This window comes from Marmota flaviventris, chromosome 3 (genome assembly GCF_047511675.1).
Source record: "Marmota flaviventris isolate mMarFla1 chromosome 3, mMarFla1.hap1, whole genome shotgun sequence".
NCBI lineage: Eukaryota > Metazoa > Chordata > Mammalia > Rodentia > Sciuridae > Marmota > Marmota flaviventris.
In genome coordinates, this window is record NC_092500.1 from 76,154,150 (window position 1) to 76,181,981 (window position 27,832).

General features: G+C 38.5%; 1 protein-coding gene across 9 annotated transcripts in view; it reads left to right on the forward strand.

Moving 5' to 3' along the window:
• Positions 1–21,818: 21,818 nt before the first annotated feature.
• Positions 21,819–27,832, forward strand: part of Kif21a (kinesin family member 21A) — a 147,578-nt gene continuing 141,564 nt past the window's right edge. For 8 of the 9 annotated variants that reach the window (XM_034636583.2, XM_071609973.1, XM_071609974.1 and 5 more), the window contains exon 1: positions 21,820–22,190. In XM_034636583.2, the coding sequence (XP_034492474.1) occupies positions 22,147–22,190 (44 nt within the window). In that variant the 5' untranslated portion in view covers positions 21,820–22,146. Of the gene's footprint in view, positions 22,191–27,832 lie in introns of all 9 variants that reach the window. The other variant, XM_071609978.1, reaches the window with a different exon arrangement.

The following is a 27,832-nucleotide window of genomic DNA, read 5'->3' on the forward strand; positions in this document are numbered from 1 at the left end:
CAGTGTCCCTAATGATCTCGGAATCACTTTGGGGACATTTTCCCATCCTTCTTCCTGAAGAATAGGGTATATTTGCAGCTATTTAGTTCGATCATCCTACCTTATCTTCTTTCCTTCCTATTTAGTTTAATTTTGCAGTGCTTCTCCTTGATAATACTGTAAAGTATTTATTAAGTGATAGTCCAGCTATATTCATGGTATTTTCTTCGGAACATGCTTTACTATGTTATGGATAGGCTGAGAATTTTCTAAATTTTCAAGTTCTACTTCCCTTTTACTTAACAACCACATCTTCAATTCATTTCTCTCCTTTTGCACTTTAGAATAATCTGTCAGGAGGAACCAAATTACTCCTTTAAAACTTTGCTTATAAATCTTCTAATCTTAATATCCAATTGTATTGCTAGCAACTTCTACCTTCTGTAAAACATTAGAATGTAATTCTGCCAAGTTTTTTGCCACTTTATAACAAGGATTCCTTTTCCCCCAGTTTCCAATAACCTGTTCTTCATCTGTCTGAGACCTCACCAGAATTACCTTTAACATATTTTTAAATGCACCTCAAACTCTTCTATCCTGAACCCATTACCCAGTTCCAAAGCCACTTCTGCATACAAATATTACAGCAAATATTTCATACAAATATTACTTCTCAGTACAAAAATTTATCCTAGTCTGCTTGGGCTGTTGTAACAAATGCCATCTCCTGATGCCACACTCTGAAGATAGCAGCAGAGACCTGATGCACATGGGCTGGGCACTGTCATTCTCATCTTTGCTTATACCTCAGACTTGTGAAATACAGTTGAAGGGGGAAAGCCCCAAGCCCCAACCTGTCAAGACATGACACCCACCAGTAACACAAAACAAAACAATGTGGTGTTTAGATGAAGGGAATTAAAATAAATAGAAAATGTTATTATTGGTGCATGATGTTACTAAATGAAAGCGTCAAATACAAGTTAATGAATAGTATACAGAGCTGTAAGAAGCAATTAAAAATAATAACGCATCGTCATTCATGTTAGCCCTCTTTTCTTTGTAAACTCATAGTTTTATTTATATTAAATGTATTTATCATCTCAATTTGCTCTGTGTCTAAAGTCTCAGTCCAGAATATGATAGATATTTAATGTGATGAAATTTTCCAACTCTTTTTGTATATAATCCTGAGCTATTTCACAAATTTTAAACAAGCTGGGTCAAAAGAAAACTCATGTGCACAGCTTTACCTTGTATGCGAAATAAAATGTGCTGTCCCTGAACTGGTTCAGGTGTGTTCCCTGAAGAACAGTTAGTGTCTCCTCAAATCACATTTATATTAGTTAATATTTGAACTTAAAGGACGTACCATTCATTTATCTTTTGGTGCAGTTGATGTCTATGGAGCATCTACTTTGTGTCATTGCAGTATGGCAGGCCTTAGGCACAAAGTAATGAACCAGACACGAGGGCCATATCTTGCTAGAGGTTATACTCAGGTGAGTGGAGCTTACAGCCAAATAGGAAACAATGTGTTTAGCAGACATGTATTTAATAAAGAATAGGGATTATGAAAGTAACCTGGGTACGAGCAAGTTTGAACAGGAAGCTTAAAATGAGAAGAGGGAAAATTTGCAAAAGACAAGAAATTTCAGGTGAAGATGACAAATAGAGGGTCTTACAAACATAAGTATCAATTTTTTTGCTTTAATCTTGGAATTATGCTTTTCTGTGGAATGCATATCAGTTTAACAAAACTAGTAAAGAATTGACTTAGGGAAGTTCTATTTTTGAGAAATGTATATAGCACAAGATACTATTAGTATTTTGATTTTATACATTCACTAAATAAAGTTTTTTAAACTACTCAGCTAAATATTTCCAAAATCTTCATGACGTGAAAATAATTTCCAGATAATTTGATAGCTACTCTGTTATTCAGACACTGGTATGGGTGATTTGAAGAAAGGGTAGGTAGGCATCAGGCACTCCTTCAGAAGAGGATACAATAGTTTTTACAATTACTTGTAGTTTGAGTTAAGGGTTCTTTTTGATTTATGTCTTAAAAATATAAAAATTTCTCTCTTTATATTTTAGTATTAAAAAGCAAAATATAAAGGCACTTTCAAGATTTTATTACCTTTTTATGTTCTTTCTAAAATTCTAACATATTTTAATAGAATATTTCTCACACATAATTTTGCATGGTTTACAATATTAGCACCAGTGACCTTTGGACCTTAAAAAAATAATACCAGCATTGCCTTTCTCTCTCTCTCTCTCCCTCCCTCCCCCTCTCTCTCTCTTTCTTTCTTTCTTCCTTCCTTCCTTTCTTTTCTCTCTCTCTCTCTCTCTCTTTCTTTCTTTCTTTCTCCCCATGCTGGGGATTGGACATGAGCTCCTTTTCTACCGGTGAGCCTATCCCCAAACATTTATTTATTTTTATTTTGAGATAGGGTCTCATTAAGTTGCCCAGACTGGCCTTGAGCTTGCAGTCCTCCTGCTGCAGTCTCCTCAGTTGCTGGAATTACAAGCATACACTACTGTACCTGTCTTTCTCCTTCTAGTCTTTTTTGTTTCTAATGATTTATAAACAATAGAATAAAATAAATATACATGAGTAAATACTGATACAAATAAAAATGAAAGAAATAAACAAATGAAGAAGAAAAGATAGTTATTCCTTTGGATGATAGTAAATACAGAAGAATGATGAAAATATAAAATTACTATTAGGTGAATGAACATCCCATTAATAATTTTGATTGGCAAGAAATCATTGATAGATGTTAAAATTAATGAATAAAAACATGATGAGAAAAAAAGATTTTCATACTCCCAATATATTTTCCTATAAGCTATGTATCAATAGCAAAGACAAAATAATTTGCCTGTGGAGAAACCTTGCAGTCATCATCTCAACTATGTGATCAAAGTTAGCATCACTGGAGATAAGACATATTGGTTTCATGTGTTTGCTGATTTGAAGCATTGAGCAGAGTGCAATATCCTTATTCTTGTATTCTTGCCCCCCCCAAAAAAGGCATAACCTCAATCAAATCTTGAGAAGAGCTCAGATAAACCAAAACTGAAAGCTATTCCATAAAATAAATAGTTAGCACTGTTCAAGATCTTTGTGTGTGGAGGGGTACCAGAGATTGAACTCAGGGACACTCAACCACTGAGCCACATCTCCAGCCATATTTTGTATTATATTTAGAGACAGGGTCTCACTGAGTTGCTTAGCAGCTTGCTTTTGCTGAGGTTGGCTTTGAACTTGTGATTCTCCTGCCTCAGCCTTGGGAGCCGCTGGGATTACAGGCATGCGCCTCAAGTTTCAAAATCTTGAGTGAGGAATAGTCATAGATGAGAAAGTTGAAGAAGAATGAAAATAAAATATGGGGCTGGGGTTGTGGCTCAGCAGTAGAGTGCTCGCCTAGCACATGCAAGGCACTGGGTTCGATTCTCAGAACCACATAAACAAAATAAAGGCATTGTGTCCAACTACAACTATATATATATATATATATATATATATATATATATATATATATATGGAAAATAAAATGCAAAGTGGCATCTTGAGTTGGGTCTCCTGGAACAGAACAATGATATTCTGTGAATTATATTCTTTTTTGATATTTGTAGTATATTTATGCAAGTCATTGTGTTATAGAAGCTGAGTATATGGAACTCTGTTTATTTTGCAACTTTTTGTCAGCCTAAAATTTATTTCTTTATAAATAGTTAAAGATAAATGTACACATCTTCTCTCTCTCTCATCTGTCTCTCTGTCTCTCTCTATCTCTCTCTCTCTCTCTCTCTCTGTGTCTGTGTGACATAAAAATCTGTAGAACTTGAAATCCTACTACTTTTATTGCCACTAGCAATCAGCCGTTAACTTGGCCTGAGTCAAATCACTTTCTGCTTAGGTAATAGTAATACCCAAGTAGCCATCTCCATTTCATCCTTGGCTCCCTTCAGTTTGTGTCAACCGAGCAGTCAAAGTGATCTCATTAGAGCAAAGTTGGCTGTGTCACTACTTAGCTCAATAGATCCAAGGGCATCCTCTTATTTATCGATTTCGATTTTCTGTCTCCTAAAAATACAAGCTTCCCAAGGCAATTTCTTTTCCCATTTGCTTTCTGCTATATTTTCCTTGCCTCAGTGTCTTCAATATTGTAGTCACTTGAAACATTGTTTTTGAATAAATAAAGGATTGCATTGGAGAATGGTAATAATTATACAGATTAAATTTAAGCCATGAGAGGAAGTATAAAAATAAAAGTATTAAAAAGAAACATGAGAGGACTATGGGCCAAGAACTGGGAGTTTCAAAATTTAGAAACTGAGAGGGCAAGATCTGCAAAAAAAAATAAATAAATAAAAATAAAAAATGAAAAAAAAATCCAAGTTACAGTTTTCTAAATTACTACCCTAAAAGTATCTGAAGAAAAAAAAAAGAGCACAGTCAACTCTTTTTTTTTTTTTTTTAAATTTTTTATTGTTGGCTGTTCAAAACATTACATAGTTCTAGATATATCATATTTCACAATTTGATTCAAGTGGGTTATGAGCTCCCATTTTTACCCCATATACAGATTGCAGAATCACATCAGTTACACATCCATTGATTTACATATTGCCATACTAGTGTCTGTTGTATTCTGCTGCCTTTCCTATCCTCTACTATCACCCCTCCCCTCCCCTCCCCTCCCCTCTTCTCTCTCTGCCCCCTCTACTGACATTCGTTTGTCCCCCTTGTATTATTTTTCCCCTTCCCCTCACTTCCTCTTGTATGTACTTTTGTATAACTCTGAGGGTCTCCTTCCGTTTCCATGCATTTTCCCTTCTCTCTCCCTTTCCCTCCCACCTCTCATCCCTGTTTAATGTTAATCTTCTTCTCATGCTCTTCGACCCTACTCTGTTCTTAGTTACTCTCCTTATATCAAAGAAGACATTTGGCATTTGTTTTTTAGGGATTGGCTAGCTTCACTTAGCATAATCTGCTCTAATGCCATCCATTTCCCTGTAAATTCTATGATTTTGTCATTTTTTAATGCAGAGTAATACTCCATTGTGTATAAATGCCACATTTTTTTTATCCATTCATCCATTGAAGGGCATCTAGGTTGGTTCCACAGTCTAGCTATTGTGAATTGTGCTGCTATGAACATCGATGTAGCAGTGTCCCTGTAGCATGCTCTTTTTAGGTCTTTAGGGAATAGACCGAGAAGGGGAATAGCTGGGTCAAATGGTGGCTCCATTCCCAGCTTTCCAAGAAATCTCCATACTGCTTTCCAAATTGGCTGCACCAATTTGCAGTCCCACCAGCAATGTACAAGTGTACCCTTTTCCCCACATCCTCGCCAGCACTTGTTGTTGTTTGACTTCATAATGGCTGCCAATCTAACTGGAGTGAGATGGTATCTTAGGGTGGTTTTGATTTGCATTTCTCTGACAGCTAGAGATGGTGAGCATTTTTTCATGTACTTGTTGATTGATTGTATGTCCTCCTCTGAGAAGTGTCTGTTCAGGTCCTTGGCCCATTTGTTGATTGGGTTGTTTGTTCTCTTATTGTCTAATTTTTTGAGTTCTTTGTATACTCTGGATATTAGGGCTCTATCTGAAGTGTGAGGAGTAAAGATTTGTTCCCAGGATGTAGGCTCTCTATTTACCTCTCTTATTGTATCTTTTGCTGAGAAAAAACTTTTTAGTTTGAGTAAGTCCCATTTGTTGATTCTAGTTATTAACTTTTGTGCTATGGGTGTCCTATTGAGGAATTTGGAGCCCAACCCCACAGTATGTAGATCGTAGCCAACTTTTTCTTCTATCAGACGGCGTGTCTCTGATTTGATATCAAGCTCCTTGATCCATTTTGAATTCACTTTTGTGCATGGCGAGAGAAAGGGATTCAGTTTCATTTTGTTGCATATGGATTTCCAGTTTTCCCAGCACCATTTGTTGAAGATGCTATCCTTCCTCCATTGCATGCTTTTAGACCCTTTATCAAATATAAGATAGTTGTAGTTTTGTGGATTGGTTTCTGTGTCCTCTATTCTGTACCATTGGTCCACCCGCCTGTTTTGGTACCAGTACCATGCTGTTTTTGTTACTATTGCTCTGTAATATAGTTTGAAGTCTGGTATCGCTATACCGCCTGATTCACATTTCCTGCTTAGCATTGTTTTTGCTATTCTGGGTCGTTTATTTTTCCATATGAATTTCATGATTGCTTTCTCTATTTCTACAAGAAATGCCGTTGGGATTTTGATTGGCATTGCATTAAACCTATAGAGAACTTTTGGTAATATCGCCATTTTGATGATGTTAGTTCTGCCTATCCATGAACAGGGTATATTTTTCCATCTTCTAAGATCTTCTTCTATTTCTCTCTTTAGGGTTCTGTAGTTTTCATTGTATAAGTCTTTCACCTCTTTTGTTAGGTTGATTCCCAAGTATTTTATTTTTTTTGAAGATATTGTGAATGGAGTGGTTGTCCTCATTTCCATTTCAGAGGATTTGTCGCTGATATACAGGAATGCCTTTGATTTATGCGTGTTGATTTTATATCCTGCCACTTTGCTGAATTCATTTATTAGCTCTAATAGTTTCTTTGTAGACCCTTTTGGGTCTGCTAGGTATAGAATCATGTCATCTGCAAATAGTGATAATTTAAGTTCTTCTTTTCCTATTTTGATGCCTTTAATTTCTTTCGTCTGTCTAATTGCTCTGGCCAGTGTTTCGAGAACTATGTTGAACAGAAGTGGTGAGAGAGGGCATCCCTGTCTTGTTCCAGATTTTAGAGGGAATGCCTTCGATTTTTCTCCATTCAGAATGATGCTAGCCTGAGGCTTAGCATAGATTGCTTTTACAATATTGAGGTATGTTCCTGTTATCCCTAGTTTTTCTAGAGTTTTGAACATAAAGGGATGGTGTACTTTGTCGAATGCTTTTTCCGCATCTATCGAGATGATCATATGGTTCTTATTTTTCAGTCTATTGATGTGGTGAATAACATTTATTGATTTCCGTATATTGAACCAGCCTTGCATCCCAGGGATGAATCCTACTTGATCATGGTGCACAATTTTTTTGATATGTTTTTGTATCCGAGTGGCCAGAATTTTATTGAGGATTTTTGCATCTAGGTTCATTAGAGATATTGGTCTGTAGTTTTCTTTCTTTGAAGTGTCTTTGTCTGGTTTAGGTATCAGGGTGATGTTGGCCTCGTAGAATGAATTTGGAAGTTCTCCCTCTTTTTCTATTTCCCGAAGTAGCTTGAAAAGTATTGGTATTAGTTCCTCTTTAAAGGTTTTGTAAAACTCTGCTGTATACCCATCCGGTCCTGGGCTTTTCTTAGTTGGTAGTCTTTTGAGGGTTTCTTCTATTTCCTCAATTGATATTGGTCTGTTTAGGTTGTCTATATCCTCCTGACTCAATCTGGGCAGATCATATGACTTAAGAAATTTATCGATGCCTTCACTATCTTCTAATTTATTGGAGTATAAGGATTCAAAATAATTTTTGATTATCTTCTGTATTTCTGAAGTGTCTGTTGTGATATTGCCTCTTTCATCCCGTATGTTAGTGATTTGAGTTCTCTCTCTTCTTCTCTTCGCTAGCATGGCTAAGGGTCTGTCAATTTTGTTTATTTTTTCAAAGAACCAACTTTTAGTTTTGTCAATTTTTTCAATTGTTTCTTTTGTTTCGATTTCATTAATTTCAGCTCTGATTTTAATTATTTCTTGCCTTCTACTTCTTTTGCTGTTGTTTTGCTCTTCTTTTTCTAGGATTTTGAGATGAAGTATGAGATCATTTATTTGTTGGTTTTTTCTTTTTTTAAGGAATGAACTCCAAGCAATGAATTTTCCTCTTAGAACTGCTTTCAATGTGTCCCATAGATTCCGATATGTTGTGTCTGTGTTTTCATTAATCTCTAAGAATTTTTTAATTTCCTCCTTGATGTCTTCTATAACCCATTGATCATTCAGTAACCTATTGTTCATTCTCCAAGTGATGTATTCTTTTTCCTTCCTTCTTTTATCGTTGATTTTCAGTTCCATTCCATTATGATCAGATAGGATGCATGGTATTATCTCTACTCCTTTGTATTGTCTAAGAGTTTCCCTGTGACATAATATATGATCTATTTTTGAGAAAGATCCATGTGCTGCTGAGAAAAAAGTGTAACTGCTTGATGTTGGGTGGTATATTCTATATATGTCAATTAAGTCTAGGTTATTAATTGTGTTATTGAGTTCTATAGTTTCCTTATTCAACTTTTGTTTGGAAGATCTGTCCAGTGGTGATAGAGGTGTGTTGAAGTCTCCCATGATTATTGTATGGTGGTCTATTAGACTCTTGAACTTGAGAAGAGTTTGTTTGATGAACATAGCTGCACCATTGTTTGGGGCATATATATTTATGATTGTTATGTCTTGTTGGTGTATGGTTCCCTTGAGCAGTATGTAGTGTCCCTCTTTATCCCTTTTGATTAACTTTGGCTTAAAATCTATTTTATTTGATATGAGTATGGATACTCCTGCTTGTTTCTGAAGTCCATATGAGTGATATGATTTTTCCCAACCTTTCACCTTCAGCCTATGTATGTCTTTTCCTATCAAATGCGTCTCCTGTAGGCAGCATATTGTTGGGTCTTGTTTTGTGATCCATTCTACTAGCCTGTGTCTCTTGATTGGTGAGTTTAAGCCATTAACATTTAGGGTTATTATTGAGATATGGGTTGTTCTTCCAGCCATATTTGTTTATTTCTGTTACTAAACATGGTTTGTTTTCCTCTTTGATTATTTTCCCCCCTTTAGTGTCCTACCTCCCACTGTTGGTTTTCATTGTTATTTTCCATTTCCTCTTCCTGTAATGTTTTGCCGAGGATGTTTTGAAGAGATGGTTTTCTAGCTGCAAATTCTTTTAACTTTTGTTTATCGTGGAAGGTTTTAATTTCATCTTCCATCCTGAAGCTTAATTTCGCTGGAAACACAATTCTTGGTTGGAACCCATTTTCTTTCAGTGTTTGAAATATGTTATTCCAGGATCTTCTAGCTTTCAGAATCTGTGTTGAAAGATCAGCTGTTATCCTGATTGGCTTACCCCTAAATGTGATCTGCTTCCTTTCTCTTGTAGCTTTTAAAATTCTCTCCTTATTCTGTATGTTGGGCATCTTCATTATAATGTGTCTAGGTGTGGGTCTCTTATGATTTTGCACACTCGGCGTCCTGTAGGCTTCTAGGATTTGGGGTTCTGTCTCATTCTTCAAGTCTGGGAAGTTTTCTCGAATTATTTCATTGAATAGATTGCTCATTCCTTTGGTTTGAAACTCTGTTCCTTCCTGTATCCCAATGACTCTTAAATTTGGTCTCTTGATGTTATCCCATATTTCTTGGATGTTCTGCTCATGGTTTCTTAACAGTCTTGCTGAGCTGTCTATGTTCTTTTCAAGTTGAAATACTTTATCTTCATTGTCTGATGTTCTGTCTTCTAAGTGTTCTACTCTGCTGGTAGTATTCTCAATTGAGTTTTTAAGTTGGCTTATTGCTTCCTGCATATCTAGGATTTCTGTTTGTTTGTTTTTTATAACCTCTATTTCCCTGTATAGTTGATCTTTTGCTTCTTGGATTTGTTTATGTAATTCATTGTTGAAGTGATCTTTCATTGTCTGATTTTGCTGTCTGATGTCTTCCTTGAGACTCCAGATCATCTGAAGCATGTATATCCTGAATTCTTTATCTGACATTCCATCAGCTGCAGCTATTACCTCTTCTAACGTTGAGTTGACCTGCAAAGCTTGTGGTCCTTTCTTTCCTTGTCTCTTCATACTGTTCGCGTTCCTTTCTTCTTGGTGAAACTGTTGTGCTATTGAATTTTCCCCCTATATATTTATATTGGTCTTGTATAGTTGCAAAGTCTCCCTCGCAGGCGCGGGCGGCGGCTCTGCCCCTCCTCCAATTGGGGCAATGTGCCTACCACGCCGGCAGGCCGCTGGGCCTGCTCTGCCAGTCGGTAGCAGGTCCGCTGACCTTGCAGGCGCGGGCGGCGGCTCTGTCCCTCTGCGGGCCGCTAGGCTTGTTCTGTCGGTGGTCGCAGTTCTGCCTACTTTGCAGGCGCAGGCAGTGGCACTGCCCCTCTGCAGGCCTCTGGGGCTGTACTGCCAGTGGGTCGCAGGTCCGCCTACTTTGCAGGCGTGGGGGGGGGGGCGGCTCTACCCTTCCTCAGGCCACTGGGCCTGTTCTGTCTCTCGGTTGCAGGTCTGACCTGTTCTGATGGTGGTCTCAGTTCCGACTACCTTGCAGGCGCCGGGGGGAGGGGGCGGCTCTGCCTCTCAGCAGGCCGCTGCTCCTCTTCTGCCGGTGGGTCGCAGGCCCGCCTACCTTGCAGGAGTGATTGGAAGCTCTGTCCCGCCGCGGGCCACTGGGCCTTTTCTGTCGGTGGTCTCCCTTCCCCTACCTGGCAGGCGAGGGGGGTGGGGGGCGGCTCTGCCCCTCAGCAGGCCGCTGGGCCTGCTCTGTGTTTGGTCCCAGTTCCCTCTACTATGCCGGCGCAGGGGGAGGGGGCAGCTCAGCCTCTCAGCAGGCGGCTGCTCCTCTTCTGCAGGTGGGTTGCAGGCCCGCCTACCTTGCAGGAGTGATTGGAAGCTCTGTCCCGCCGCGGGCCACTGGGCCTTTTCTGTCGGTGGTCTCCCTTCCCCTACCTGGCAGGCGAGGGGGGTGGGGGGCGGCTCTGCCCCTCAGCAGGCCACTGGGCCTGCTCTGTGTTTGGTCCCAGTTCCCTCTACTATCCACAGTCAACTCTTAATACTTATTTGGAATTCAAAGACAATGTTGCCAAAAGAATGATTTTTTCAGGTCATGCAAGAACATCTGATACTGAGTATTAATATGCATTGCATTTGGAGCTGAAGATACAATGAAAGGCATCTAATCTACAGTTTACAAATGTCGTAGTCAGGACAAGTTTAAACACACAAATTTGAAGTCAATCAATAACTTTCATTATGCCTATACACAATGTGAGAGATGAAAGGTGTCTTTAAAATAACGTGAAGGAGTAAAGAAAGTTTTAAATATTGTGTTATTTAATGGACACTAAAATACTTATATTGATTTAGTGGGGTTTTTGTTTGTTTGTTTTTTGGTATGGGGGATTGAAACCAAGGGCACTTAACCACTGAGCCATATCCCCAGCCCTTTTTATTTTTTGAGACAGGTTCTCACTAAATTGCTGACGTTGGCCTGGAACTTGCAATCCTCCTATCTCAGCCTCCAGAGCCACTGGGATTACAGGTGTGCACCACTGCGCCCAACTGATATAGTGATTTTTGCAAGTGGAAATGGAATTTAGATTGAACCCTTTTGTACCTACATTAAAGAGTGTCTTAAAGGAATGACCAGCCCCTTTGCTGTTAATTCTGTTTCTTGGACACGTGGCCCTTCTTTCTCTTGTCCTGTTAAAATCATTCTGCCATGGATGCAATTGGCTACATTGACCTGAGAGATCCTCCATTGATTGTTTCCCTGCCTTCATTCCTTTGGTTCCCTTAGTACCTCTATGCTTCTGTTCTGCGTGTGTGTGTGTGTGTGTGTGTGTGTGTGTGTATGAAAAGTTGATTCAACCCAAGTGGTCCTTTTCCTTCTATCATAAACTTTTCTTTCCTCTCTTTTCCATCACATGAACTTTCCTCCCACCCAACTTGCCTGCTTCTGCCAATAGTACTACTATTCTCTCAATTGCTCAGACTTAAGGAAATTTTTAAAAACCACTCCATAAATTTATCCTCTCTGACTGAGGACCCTTTTGTTCATGTTTTCCCCTCGTATTCTCCAGTGGATGCTCCCATCATTTTGGTGGTGTCTTTAACAAGCACTTTTCTAGCCCATGACCTAAAATATCTATGGCAGGAATTTTAATACCTTAATCATTTATACTTCTAAATCCTGTTAATCTGTTCTTGGTACATCTTTTTTGTAAGTCCTACTTCGCCATTTTCACCATGGTCTATTAAGAGGCCTAGTTCAGGCCCTTACCACATCCTAACTAAAGTAGAAGGAGGCTATGATTTGACTGCTCAAGTCCTCCAAGTTCAGCTAACAGACATCTCATAACACTTTTTAATATTGTATTTTACTGCACACATTTTCAAATAACTGCCTTTATCTTATCACTCTTTTACTTGCTAAGTTTAAAGTTTCCTATATTCTACTCTATTAATCTAAACTCTGCTTTCAAGACTCTTCTCACCTTATTTCTCATCCATATCAAAACACACTTTTTCTTTCTTTTTTTTCCTTTTCCTCCTCAGCCTCGGCCTCCTCCTCCTCCTCCTCCTCATCCTCCTCCTCCTCCTTTTTTTGTGGTGTGTGCATAAGCAATTGTGTTTAGTGCTGCTATGATCTTGTTGTTAATTTACCATTTATCAACATCTTGTTCCCATGTGTCTATTTTTATATTTAGAGTTAATGTCAGATTTACAAAGAAGTCCTTTAAATGATCATTTTGAGAAGTATTTGGGTTAAAAAGGGAATTTAACAACAATTTTCCTATCAGAAATGATTTTGCACCTCTTCAAATATTGGAGGAGTAATTTAGCATCATAAAATAAATACAGGTGTCACTTGTTTCTCCTGTCTGGGAGGAATTTATTGGTAGAAAGTTCTGTGAAACCTCTAGTCTCAGATTAGATCAGGGAGATGAAAGAACTTTATTTAGGCAATACATCTTAACAAAGGTGAAATGTATATTTTTGCTTAAAAAGCACCAAATGGGGATTATATGCATAAAGGAGAATTGAGGGTTCTAGATATAAGGCCCTCTATCCTCTAATACATATTTGTGAGTTTATTTTGGGGGGAGGGGAGGTAAATCTAAGCATTTGTTTATTGTAGGAGTTGTGAAATATTCATAATATGATCCCCCACTTTAAAAAGTCAACCTTTTATTTTTAATGGCTATAGGTTTTATGAACAAAATAAAAATAAATAATTCAGGATTTCTTTGATGTTTTGGCTTCAGAACATCCAGAACCATGAGAACTTGAAAATTATCAATGTGGAGGTAATAAGAAAAAAAAAATGGTTAGAAAATGAAGGCAGGAACTTCAATTTTCAGATACAGGAAAATAATGTTATTGATGAACAAATAGGAGAAAGTAGTTCTAAAAATAACTGATAACATGAATGTTCAGCAGTTCAACTCTATAATATGCAAAGAAAAATAAAGAAAGAAAAGAAAAGGAAAAAAGAAAGAAAGAAAAGAAAAGGAAAAAAGAAAGAAAGAAAAGAAAAGAAAATCCCACAAAGAATGAGGTTCTAATGAATGACTATCCCAAGCTGCCTATCAAGTTTGGTCCTGCACAGTTAGGAAAAAAAAAAAAAATGCTCCTCTTAACCAACTTGGCTCAAGATTTTGGCTCAAGACCAGCATGACTTAATAGCTGTAATTTGCATTTGAATGCAATTAACTGGGCCAGTACTTTGGGGTAATCAAGCTGTCTGCAATACACATATGCTGCAAACCTAACAAAAGTCCAAAGCACTGGAGGCGAATCTTTATTCCTTGAATTTTCTCTAGGCAGGCACTCAGGTCCTGGATCTTAAATGAACAGTTTAGATTTTAAACTCTAATTTTAAGTATAAAAAATGAAATCTAATTTTTATCTTTTTTAAATTCTTTTTTTAAAAACATTTATTTTTTTAGTTGTCTATGGATATAATGCCTTTATTTTATTTTTATGTGGTGCTGAGGATCAAACTCAGTGCCTCATGCATGCTAGGGATGCACTCTACCTCTGAGCCACAACCACAGCCCTATTTTTTTATTCTTAATAGAGAAAAGTTTAGCTACTTGCCTTTTTTCCCCCTTTCCTTCCTTCCTTCCTTCCTTCCTTCCTTCCTTCCTTCCTTCCTTCCTTCCTACCTGGGATTGAATTCAGGGGCATTCAATCACAGAGCCACATCCCCAGCCACATTTTCTATTTTATTTAGAGACAAGGTTTCATTGAGTTACTTAGAGCCTCACTGTTGCTAAAGCTAGCTTTGAACTTGTGATCCTCTTGCACCAATACACCCACATACTTGTCATTTTTTTTTCCTTAGAAGGATAATTCCATCACTTTTGTAGAAGAAATTTAAGTTATTTTACAAATTTCAAGCAATATCTATTTATAAATAGATAAAAGGAAAGAAAAATAAAGAAAACTCTTCAAACTCTGTCTAGAAATATTAATATTCAAAATAAACATAAATGAAAAATATGAATATAGTTAAAAGTTTGATTATTTAGTAATGTTATAAATCATTAAACATGAGTTTACAAAAAATGTTAACAAACTGCCTTAATATTAGGTAAATTACAACTATAAATTTACACACACCTTGTTTGCATATATTCTTTTTTTTTCTTTTTTTAGTTGTAGATGGAAACAAATAGCTTTATTTTATTTATTTATTTTTTTTATGTGGTGCCAAGAATGAAACCCACATTTGTTATGCAAGAGCCCTACCACTGAGCTACAACCCTGGCACTCAACATATATTCTTCATATGCAAACACTTGTAGTGCAGGCTGAGGTTTTATAAACCAAAAGCATAAAATGTTGGGGTGGGGATGTGGCTCAAGTGGTAGCGCACTCGCCTGGCATGTACCACATAAAAATAAAATAAAAGATGTTGTGTCCACCGAGAACTAAAAAAATAAATATTAAAAAAATTCTCTCTCTCTCTCTCTAAAAAAAAAAAAAAAATGACCAAGAGCCCAGGACAGGGAGCAAAGATGCTTGAATTTTAATTTAGCTGTGCTACCAATTTACTGAGTACTCATTTGTGTGTATATGTATTTGTGTGTGTGTTTGTGTGTGTGTGTGTTGTTGGAGAATGGGGGAAACTGGTGGCAGTCATCAATTCTTTCAGTTCCTTAACTCTAAAATGAACACAGTGATTGGAATGGTAAAAGGTCTTTCATCTCCAAAATTATAGGAGTATTGCTTACTTTTGTTAGTTACAGAATCTCAGGTGCTGTGGTTTCCTTCATAAGTACTTGAATGACACCTTTAGTAGACTTCATGGTCTGGAAGCAGTCTTGTTGAGAACTATAATCAGTATGCAACAGCTTATCTATGATGAAAATTTGCTTTGTGTTGAAATCAAAACATAACATGTCCTTCTTTTGGTAACCACTGATTTACTTATTCAACAACAAAAAAAGTACTGTTGCCTCATGGGTTTTCCATAAATTCTAACATCTAGAAATTTGCAGTCTAGTTGAGGACTTAGAAAATGATCATCACCCCTACAACAAAGAAATGCAACCGCAAAATGCAATGAAGATTTGGCAAAGGGAAAGTCATATGTGGTCCAGTGGAGAAGTGAAATCAGTAAAAGGTATGAAGAAAGGTGATTTAAAAAAAATACAGTGGGTCTGAAATATAGACAAGATTTTTTTTTTTTTTTTGAGAGAGAGAGAATTCTAATATTTATTTTTTAGTTTTCGGCGGACACAACATCTTTGTTTGTATGTTGTGCTGAGGATCGAACCCAGGCTGCATGCATGCCAGGCAAGCACATTACCACTTGAGCCACATCCCCAGCCCTAGACAAGGTTTTAACAGAATTGTTGGAAAGGCTTCTCGGTTCCCTCATACATGTAATTTGGAGATAATAATTGTACCCACCTTCAAGGGTCATGGAGAAAATAAGTGAAATAATGAATGTCAAGCATCTAGCATAATGTACTGCATGGTGGAGGAGTCCTAAAAACGTTTTTCTTTATTAGTAATGGGAAAAATGCACAAAACAAAAAGGATCACTGAAGAAAGACTCATATTTCTGATGGTGCCATTAAAGGTAAGCTTCCTAAAGATTTTTTCAAACAGATTTCTGGGGAGATGGTTGCCTAGGCATGCTTCTTCAAAACCACTTGTTTGCATACGGAGTTGTAATCAGAACTTTTTCTTTTAATCTTTTGCTAGCAGCAAAAAGGAAGAACCAAATAACTTTTAATGACTTATCAGAATGTGGAAACCAGAAAAGCATGGAGTAGATGGCCTAGAGGGAGAACACTGGTGAGGTCTTTACCCCAGTGCATGTTGTAGCTTCTTTTTGGCTGCTTGTTTAGGGTGTGCTGGAATAAATCTTTGTATCATAGACAGGTGCAGCTGCAGCATCTGTACTTGCTTTTAAAAACATTCTGTTTGCAATCATTATTAATATAATTAGCTAGTAGTTTATTGTGCACTAAGTAGGAGCACGTAAAGCTCTTCCTTTGCCCCAAATAACTCCATATGGTAAGAAATGCATTACTTATGTAAAAGCAGTAGAGAATTAGGTCTCATATCTTGTTAAAAGTCACATAAGTCATCCAGCTAATATTTAATGATGCATACTATGTGCTAGACAGTGTTGAGGGATCTACAGAAATACTGGTGAGTAAAACAGAAATAGTTCTTGTATATTCTGGATGTTATGCCCTATCTAAGGAGCAAGTGGTAAAGATCTTTTCCCATTAGGTAGGCTCTCTCTTTATACTCTTAATTGTTTCCTTTGCTGTGCAGAAGCTTTTTGATCTTGTGCTGTCCCACCTATAATTTTTATTTTATTTCTTGTGCTTTAAGAGTATTGTTAAGGAAGTATATAAAACAACAACAACCCAATCAATAAATGGGCAAAAGAACTAAACAGATACTTCTCAAAAGAAGAAATACAAATGGTCAACAATATATCAAAATAATGTTCAACATCTCTAGCAATTAGGGAAATACAAATCAAAACTACACTGATATTTCATTTCATTCCAGTCAGAATGGCAATTATCAATGCAAGGAAAAATAAATGTTTGAGAGGATGTGGGGTAAAAAGTTACATTCATACATTGCCGGAGGGACTGAAAATTGGTACAACTACTCTGGAAAGCAGTATGGAGATTCCTCAAAGGACTAGAAATAAAACCACCATATGACCCAGTTATTCCACTCTTTGGTATATATCCAAAAGATTTAAAGTCAGCATACTACAGTGATGTAGCTACATCAATGTTTACAGTAGCACAATTCACAACAGTCAAGTTATGGAGACAACCTAGGTACCCCTCAGCAGACAAATGAATAAAGAAAATGTGGTATGTATATACAATGGAATATTACTCAGCCATAAAAAGAATGACATTATGTCACTTGCCAGTAAATGGATGGATCTGGAAGCTAACATGCTAAATGAAGTAAGCCAGTCTCCAAAAAGCAAATGTTGAATGTTTTCTGTGATATGAAGAAGCTAATCTAAAATAAGTGAGGGAGGGTGGTAAAAATTTAAAAACAGAGAAAGAGAGAGAGAGAATAAAGGGGAGAGGGGAATTTAATCAAAATAGAGAAAAGATCAAGAGAGTAGTCCAGGGGACTGAGGATGATGAAGAAGGACAAGAAAAGGCAGGAACAGCAGAATGAATGTGACTGAACTTTCCTGTGTGCATGCATGCATGTGGCATTGTAGGTCCCAGCATTGGGTGTATCAACAGGGCACTAATTAAAAAAAAAAAAAAAAAAAAGGAAAAGAAAACTAAATGGATTGAAGAGGAATTGGTGAAATGGAGGTAGAGATGGCAAAGGAGATCTGGGAACTGAATTGGAGAGGGTTGTATTCCATGCTTTTGTGATAATGACAGGTTGTTTTCTGGTGCTGTATATAACTAAAAAGAATTAATTTAAAAAATAGAAATAATCCTTACTATCTTTGAGCTTATGCTCAAGTGGAGGGATGAAGATAATAAACAACAACAACTAAACCAAGAAAACATTAGCTAGTGATAAGAGATAAGAAGAAATAAAAATAGTGATGCAGCTGAGAGTGCAGCACCAGCTCCTGGGCAAATGATCATTGTGGTCACAGTTTTGTGCTTAGAAGGGTCCTATTCTTGGTTCAGTGCTGTTGTCACTCTCTTGTGATTCTTAATTTTATCTGTGGCCTTGGGTTTTAAGTGAGAAGATATCAGAGCATATGCTTGTTAGCAGAGGATATATGTGTCCTCCATTTCTGGTGTCCTATTCTTATTGTTTTAGTTGCCTTTTTCCTCACTGTGACCACAACACCAATGAGAACAACTTAAAGGAGGAAAAGTTTATTATGGGCTCACAGTTTCAGAGGTGTCGGTCTGAAGATGACCAACTCCATTGTTCTGGGGCCAAAGTAAGGCAGCACAACATGAGGGAAGGGCCTAGCTGAGGAAAGCGACTCAGCTCATGGCAGGAGGTGGGAGGGGGGGAGAGACACACACAAGGGTGGGGGCGATGGGAGAACAACATTTCCAGAACGCATTCTCCTACCCAGTCAGCCATTCAAATTAGGATGAATTGATTAGGTTACAGTCCAATCACTTTACCTCTGAATGTTCCTTCATTAACACAGGAGATTTTGGTGGATACTTTACATCTAAATCATGAAACTTATGTAGTATTTGTGATCCCCCCAAAACACAGAATTATGGTTGACCCCCTGATGTGGAGTTCAGGGAGATTCAAAGCAAGTCATAGGCTGAGGTAATTGTAGGGTGTACGACTGAGGAACTGGGATGCTGGCATGTTAAGAGGCCATCCTTCTCTGAGAAGCTGCTTCCCATGCATAAATAAGACAATAGTATTTAAAAAAACACAGCGACCATTACTTCCTGCAGTAGTCAGCCAACCACTGATTCTGAAAGTGATGGACAAAAAGAAAAGGGAAAAGTAGTTTCTTTTCTTTTCAGTTCTTTATTTCTTATCTGTAAGACAAATGTTAGGAGAATGAACATGTATCAAAAAGTGAAAGGGCTGAGGATATAGCTTAGGGGTAGAAAACTTGAAAGAACAAATGACAGACACACAAACACACACATGTGTATACAGACACAGTGACTAAAAAGTTGCGCTACTTTTGTGCAAAGTTCTACTGTGCACTTAAGAAATAAATGTGCATAATTGAATTTGAAAATAGAAATTGTACAATTTTTATGATTTCACATTTGTGCATTATATTCACATTTTAAACTAGCATTGTACAATATAAAAATGAATGGTAAAATTCATGGAAGTAATCTAAAATTTTCATTTTTCTTTATAAAGAATGATGTTAAATAGCAAAACATAGTAACAATCTAAGAGAGAGCCTAGAAGGAAGGAAAAAAGCTTATATTTTTGTACATTTAATAGTGTTTTTATTCTGCTTTTCTAACAAGATACCCTGAATCTCTATTTTCAACTGGGTAGTGCAATTTGTGTAGCTGGCCTTTGTTGGGGTGATACTTTCAACTAGTGATCAGGAGAGGCCTCCCTGAGGATACAGCATTTAATTTGATACCAAAAAGACCAATATGAGTGAATCATGAGAAGGTCAGGAAAAGGAACATTCCAGATACAGGGAAAACTAGTAAAAAGATTCTAGGAAGGATAGAAATTTGTGTGTTCTAGAAGTAAAATACCAGTATCACCAAAGGGTGGTGGGTAAGGATTAGAGTGTGAAGAGATGAGGTCAGAGTTGGGAGGGGCCAGAGTACAAGGGGCCTTAAAGTTTGGAGGAATTTATTCTGCTTGTGTTAGGTAGCCATTGAAAAGTTTAAGGCAAGGAAATGACTTGCTTTATCCTTCAGTGTGGAGGCAAGAGTGGACTCGAGACAGACTATCCTGGGCAGTATATAGCTGAATTCCTTACCCTTCGAGCTTGAACTCATCATCCTTCTATCATAACTTCCATTGACTGAATCAGACTGTAGTGTGTGTGTGTGTGTGTGTGTGTGTGTGTGTGTATGAATGACTGTAGTGAAAGCTCTGTCCTTGGAATTTTCTTCAAATTAAGATAATTAATTAATTAATTATATGAACCATAAGGAAAGGTGTTATAGCAACTGTAAAGGAATCTGGAATAAATAATGCAATATGGGTTGTTAACTTTACAACTTTTGACATTTGGGAGAAAATCACTGAATCAGAATTTTTACACTGCCTCTTGCTGAAACCATGCACAATATGAACTCAAAGCCACAGCTATTATCAGTACTAATGTTTTGGCCAAATTTTCAGCCTGGTGACTTGGGAATGAAATTGACCTCAGATATATTTTGAATGGTTTACATGATATTTAAATATTTTGCTGCATTAGTTGTGGATGTTTAAAATGGAGTTTTCATGTAAAGATTTGATTTTTCTTTCTCACTTGAGGAGCAATAAGCACAGTAAACAAACAAAAAATGTGGCAGCACAGGACAGGGTTCACCTTTCAGCAATGCTCAGCCACAACTGAGAATGGCCACTGCCTTTGGAAGGCGATTCTCGTCTTTGCCTGCTTCACCTGCCCAGTTCCTGCAGACATCTGTTTGTGACAGATTTTTCTGAGATAGATATGTAATAGTGCCATTTTAATAGGAACTTTAAAACATTTTAAATTATACACATTTCTTTTAGTTTTCTTGATAAATGTCCTCTGCTCTTCTTGCCTTCCTTATACCAATCCAAGAGACAAAGTGGCCTGTCCAGATCCACCCTGACATGGACTTGCCAGGGCAGGGTGAAATGAGGCTCTGATGTGTTGATGGATAAATATTGAGGCTAGGGAAGGCTCTCCAGAGGGTAGCCAGAGGAGAGTTTTTGTCACCAATTTGGTCTATAAAAGGATATTCACCATCACTGCTCTCTTTACTTCCCATTTATGTGTCTGTTATAATTTAAGGATAGCAAGAATAAGGGACAGAATAAAATTAAAACTATCTATAATTATACACCCCATGGACCTTTCCATGGGTTTAGATCATAACACTTCTTTTTTGTCCCAAGGTGTGCTGCCTCCTCTGACCCACGCTGCTGTAACGCTGAGTAGGACGATGAGGTATATGATTTTATGTACTTGGGCAGTGACTTTATTTGAATAGTGCCATTTAAACTGTTATACTGTTTTGTGTGAACCCACATGTTTATTTATAGATATGTATGGGGCAGTCTACAAAAGATATTCTGTGGCAAAGCTAATAAAGGCTGTTTCCACAGAGCTATGTAAAGGCATGTGGAAGGACAATAGTGACAAGGAGAAACCACAATTGAACCGTGTGGATAGAATCCTGGGATTGGGAGGCGCTTTTTGAGTTCCAACAGGGAAAGAAAATCAGTTCGGAAGGATTTACTACACAGTTGTTTTGATGGATATTCAGTTATGGGAACACTTGGCAGTACCAGGGTGTAGTTCATTTACCAGTGCACAGATGATTGAACAGAAACGCATTCAGGAATCTGAGAGTAAATCATTTCCATATTCCACACGAGCTGGTAAACGGGAGCTGGGCTGCAAAACAGCCCAGCTGTCCAGAGACAGGGGACAGGCCAGGGAGCCAGTTTAGCATGAATGACTGACTCCAGGGAGGGAGGGTGTCCAGTGTGGGGCTAGGGAAGGGGGTCAAAGTCCAAGATGAAAAGAAGACAATAGGGCTACGGTGGAAACAAAGCAGATCCAGGGCAGCAGCTGGTTGGTTCCTGGCGCGCGGGTGAATCCAGCTTTGGTTTTAGAAAAGACACAGGCACCAGGACGTGCACTGGCTGCTTCACAGAAGAGCCTGGAAGGGCGCACCGGCCGGTCGCCCGCGGGCGTGGGCATTGGGGCGGGCACCCTCCCCCGCGCGCCTCCCTGCCCAGCAGCGCCAGGCAGTGCCCAGCGGAGGGCAGGGCGGGGCGCAGGCTGGGGGAGGGCGAGATGGGGCCCGGCTCTGCGGCCGTCGCTGACGCAGTGCGGGGCGCGGAGCCCTGAGCACCCCGGCGGGCGTGGAGTCCCCTGGCCTGCCGCTGGGAGGCCGCGTCCCCGTCGGAGGGGGCAGGGCGCATTACTTGGCCGCCAGGAGGCCGCCGGCGGCCTGCTCGCTCCCGGGCCGCCGCACTAGCCATTCAAGTGCGCTACGTCCCCGCCCCAGAATCTGGGGGATGAGCCGGGGAGAAGGGGCGGGCGCCCGCCAGCCGTGAATCACCTCCTCCTCCTGCTGCCTCAGCGCCGCCGCCACCTTTCCATTCAGTCGCCCAACATGGCTGTAGCGCGGCGGAGGTGAGCCGGCCGCCCCCTACCGCCCCAGCCTCCTGCGCCCGAGCGCCGCGGCTCCGGCGGCGCCTCAGTTCTGCGGTGCAGAGGCCCAAGGACCCCGCCGCCGCCCGCCGTCAGCATGTGGGGCGCCCCAGACGAGAGCTCCGTGCGGGTGGCTGTCAGGTGAGGACGAGCACCGGACTGCGGGCGGTGGGCTGTCCAAGGGCAGAGGGCGCGGGGAGGACCTGCTGTGGCCAGGGCACCGGCTGCCGTGTGTGACCTGAGTGACGTCTGGCCCGCCGCGGCCGCTGTGGAAACTGAGACAGCGGGTCCCCGCTGGCCTGGTGCACGTGGCCGCCTTCATGAGGTGGGCGTTTGCAGGTGGTCGGCGGCTGTGTGGCGCGGGTCCCCGGGGGCGTCCTGACCCCTCCGGGGAAGAAGCGGGCGCAGTCCGCCCCAGCTGGGTCCGGCACCAGAGGAACAATCGCCTCAGGTTTGGCCTCCTCGGGCGATCGCCTGCTTGGCGTTGCCTGGAGGAGCTGCCTCTCTGCTGGACTGTGGTGTTCTTTTTATTATTATAGAGTGTCTGTCATACGTGTGCTTGCAGCTCTGGCCTTCTGAGGCAGGAGACAAAGCATCAGACTGACAGGGCTTGAGATCGCGGAGCCCGCGGTGAGCCCACTCGGGTTCTGGAAGTCCGTGCAAATGGAACATCTTAGTAAGCATCCCAGGGAACTAGATGCACACAGTATATGGGCCTGAGACAGATCTGGCCTCTTAGGTGTTGGAATAGGAGTCGTATTTAAGGTAAAATTCACCCGTGATACATCTATACAGGGAAGAAAATTATTCAGCAAGATCACGGGTTAAATGGGTGACTGGGTGAAATATCCTGCAGGTAAGCATAGCAGGTACAATATAACAGTAACATTATACATGCGTGGGTGTGAACTTCGAAACACTAGATACATCAAAATTGCATTTTGGTCAATGACAGATACACTAGTATTCAATGTAATTTAGACTGTTGTGATACATATCAAAAGGAAAGACCTCTGACAGTTGCTCTTGGAAAATTGCAACATCATCACAGTGTTTAAAAAATTAATGAAGCATTCATCATAGAGCAAGTGCGTGGCTTTCACTGCTCTGGTATCCCATTGTTAATTCATTTCTCTTTATTTGTACTTTCTGGATTATATACCCCCAGGAAATTCAGAATTCACTAAAAATCTTCCACTCTTGTACCTTTCTGGAAAATCATTTTTAAAATTTCATCATGTAAACATTTCTATAGTTGTCATTTTAACGACAAATTTTTGGTGACAAATCTTCATTAGGCATAGAAATGGCAGTTTTATATACTTTGTATCTTTAATCAACTTAAATAATAGCATGAATTTGAAAGATTTTAAAAATATATCCTTATTTTACATAGGAGGAAATTACCACCCATGGAGGTGACAGTTTTATGACTGTTTAGAATCACCTGTTACAAAGCTTTGAAGTTTGAAGTCAGCCTTTTGGTTATTCCAGGGCTGCTTATCCATTGTTAGCTTGTTTCTCCTCTTCACAGTTACTACCTTTCTTTTGGCCTTATAATACAGATTAATGTTTGTACCCTGCTGGGGAAAAAAGACTGGAATGCCAGTAATAGGCAGTTTTGTTAAAAGATCTGATCATGGAATATTAATAAAAACAGAAAATTTATCCTTGAGAAAAAACATATTTAGAGACTTGAGCTTTTTATGTGTGTATTCTGGTATGCCTTCTAGCAGAGGTGAGCAGAGCCATGGATGAACCTAAAGTAATATTAACTAATAAATAACTTATATTTGGCTTTGGTATGTTAGCACTTTTTAGACAAATGAGTGTGGATCTGATTTTGGCTAAAAGATTTTATAAAAACTTTAACAGAACTTAGTAAGCCACATTGTGAAGATTCACTTTGGCAAAATTGGGGATATTTTTTCCATTAAATACATTGTTCTTTGGTCTGAACAGAGCTATTCTCTAAACTTACTTTATATAGGATAAATTTTTTTTTTTGTTTATGCTTTCCTAGCATTTTACTATTTATAAAGTGCTTGGACATGTTATTCACTTAAATATTTATTGAACATATATCCCATCTCTGTTATTCTGAGTTCTAAGCTAAAATAGTAATAGTAATTGCACATATACCATGTATTAGAATCAGGATGTATGTTATGGTATTTTATATTGTAATTGGGCATGGTGGTTAATGCCTGTAATCTCAGCTATTTAGGAGGCTGAGGCAAGAGGATCACAAGAAGGAGGTCTGCCTCTGGAACTTATCTTGATTTGTTTCAAAATAAAAAATGAAAAGGACTGGGAATGATGTAGCTTAGTAGTAGAGCACCCCTGGGTTCAATTCCTTGTACTGTGAAGAAAAAAAGTTTATTGAGATGTTTTATGTCATGTAAAAATCTCATTTATTTATCATAATACTATATGACTTAGGTCCTGTTATTTGTATGGCCATTTTACTCATGGGGCACAGAAAGATATCAAGTCAAAATGGTAGCAAATGGAAGACATAGGGTTCCAACCCAAAGTTCTTAATAGCCCAAGTTCTTAATCATTAACCCTATATAGGTGAGAAGCAAGAACCTGTGTTGCAGAATTTTACTTAGCTTAAGGTCAAGTGCTTTTTCCTGAAACTGTATTAGTTCAATTACAAATGAGTGGCTTTGACACATTATTCATATCTTGACCTTACTAGAAAAGGTAGAGCTCAGAAAAGAGAGGACCTGAACTTAGATCAACTGAAATATTCCCTCAGAATCTTTCTAACATCTTCCCATCCTTCTTCCTAGTTTGTGGCAAGCTTTGTCAGCAGGATAAATAAAAGAACACAAAATTTTTTGTCTATGCACATTATCAACGAGGTATTTGACTTACCCTTTGCCATCAGTGAATAATGTAATAACAGTTGACTGTTTAAATGCACTGAATGTCATGAAGGCTTGTGTTTTATTAGATGTAGAGACTTATCAGTATGTTAAAGCTGATGACTCTGAGTTTTTCAAAGTAAGTGCTTGGATCATATAAGATTTTAGGAAAAAGACATTAAGACATTTCTCATTTAGGGAGAACATATTTTTCCCCTATTGTGGTACCAGTGATTGAACCCAGAAATGCTCTACCACTGAGCTACATCCCCAGTTCTTTTTATTTTTTAAATTTGAGACAGGATCTTACTAAGTTGCCCAGTTGAACATATGGACTTGAACTTGGAATCCTTCTGCTTCAGCTTCCTGAATCACTGGGATTATAGACCTGCACCACTGCACCAAACCAAGGAGAACATTTTGAATTCAATTTCTGAAAATATCTTTTGCAGAGTATATTTCAGGTGTTCTGCATGACATCTTTCATTGCAGTAGGTATGGATTCAGAATACAGTCCTGTTATCCAACATCATGTGGCTGTTGAGCTCCTGAATTGTGATTAAGGAACTAAAATTTTAATTTAATTTAATTTAAAATTAAAAACTATTCTTTAATCCAGTTACTAGAATTTTTTTTTAATATTTTATTTTTTAGTTGTAGTTGGACACAATACCTTTATTTTATTTATTTATTTTTATGTGGTGCTGAGGATGGAACCCAGGGCCTCACTTGTACTAGGCTACTGCTGTACGATCAGCCCTAGCCCCAGCTCCAGTTACTACAGACTTTTAAGTATGCTTGAAATAAATTGGTTTATGTGGTTTTACTTTTTTTAAAAAAAAACTTTTCTTTTTTAGTTGTTGGTGGACCTTTATTTTTATTTATTTATATGCGTTGCTGAGAGTCAAACTCAGTGACTCATACATGCTAGGTGAGCACTCTACCACTGAGCTACCATCCCAATCTCTGATTTTACTTTTTCAATTGTAAAGTTCATGAAATCTAAATGCTGATAACATATTTATCAAGAAAATTTTATCTCTAATTTGACATGTGCTCTTAGTATAATACATACACTGGATTTCAAAGGCATTCTGAAGGAGGCTTAGACAGTAGGATCACGAGTTCAAAGGCAACCTCAACAATGGCAAGGTGCTAAGCAACTCAGTGGGACCCTGTGTCTAAATAAAATACAAAGTAAGGCTGAAAATGTGGCTCACTGGTTGAGTGCCCCTGAGTTCAATCCCTGTTACCCCTCCAAATATACATATATGTAATATATATATATATATATATATATATATATATATATATATATACACACACACACACATATATGCAAAATAGACTTAATAACAATAGTTTTTCCTTAAGGTGAATAGGATTACAAAGGCATTGATTGTAGACTCAATATGGTGGCTGATTTCCTAGAAAATAAGCTGAACAGATGCTTAGATGGACATCATGAACAACAGTGAACAATGAAGTATAGTGTATATTCTCATTATCGAAGCATACTGACTTTAGAACTAGTCAGTTAACTCAAAGTGATAAAATCAATTAAACATTTTGAGTTGAAAATCTAAGACATGGGATGACATGTCCGTTCCACTTTCTGTGAAGCCTGACACAACAAATTTGTAAATTTTTTCAAGATCTTTAGGTTGCAAAATATGTTGAGAGCTGGCTAAAAATGAAGACACAGGAAGTACCATTGTGTTTACACGTTATTGTGTCGGGTAACAAAAATTTCCTTGCTTGGCTTTGGCACAACTATGTATCCTTGATGGTGGGTTTTGGTTAGTGTATAATGTAATCTAGTGTGTGTTTCAGTTTGCTGTATTTTTACCTTACTGAAGCACTTTTAAGAAGTAGCACTGATTAACAACCTTAAGGTCTGGTTGGACCATCAGAAGCTGTTTTAGATCTGTCATTGGCACTCATTTGCAATGTGACCTCCCTGTGCTTTCTTCCATGCTGTGATGGCATCCTAAAGCTAAGAAAGGTTATCAGATCTTTGTGCATGCCATGTATTAAGTGCAATTATAATTGTTGTTGTTAGTCTAACTGTTGGCGCTGATGATACCTCACTGTTGACCAGGAGGGAATTATTTTAACACTTCCAACTGGATTTTTCCTATTTTGGCTTGAGTTTCTTTTGTTACTAGGAAAGAAATATTAAGGTGGTTATGATCCCTTTCTCACTCTGTTTGTGATAATGAATGATTTTTTTATTTAACTTTTATTAAAATCCTGTGAGGTAGCCTGGACAGATATTATCTTTATTTCACAGAGGAAAAAGTGAGTCTCAAATACACTGGGTGATCTCTTCAGGGCTTCTGCATCACTAAGTATTGGAATTGGAACTCAAACTTAGGTTTCTGAAATCTATTACTATGTTCTCAAATGTATTTTCAGATGTTTTAAAAACATTTCGCTTACTAAACATTTCAGACTGAAACATTAACTCTACATGTGAAGAAAGTCATTTGAAACAATGTAATGTTTAGAAAATGTAGATGAGCAAGGCTTCCAGGTAACATTTAGTTCATGGAAACAGATGGTTATTTGGTGTTTGGCTATTTGTTTGTTCCTTCATGTATCAAATATTTATGAAGTGCATACTGTGAACTAGACCCTTTCCTACTGCAACACACATGACACACATGGTCCTTGCTTCAACAGAGCTTATACCTAACAGAACAAGGCTGTTTAAATGCACAAAATATGTTAGAACTAACACAAAATAGAACCAACAGCACAAATTAGAAATGAAATGTAATAGTTTGTTTTTTTAATGTTTCTCTTTTTCATTTTGGCATTGAGGATTGAACCCAGGGACTCTTTCTCATGAAGCTACATCCCCAGCTGTTTTTATTTTTGATTTTGAGACAAAATCATTAAGTTACC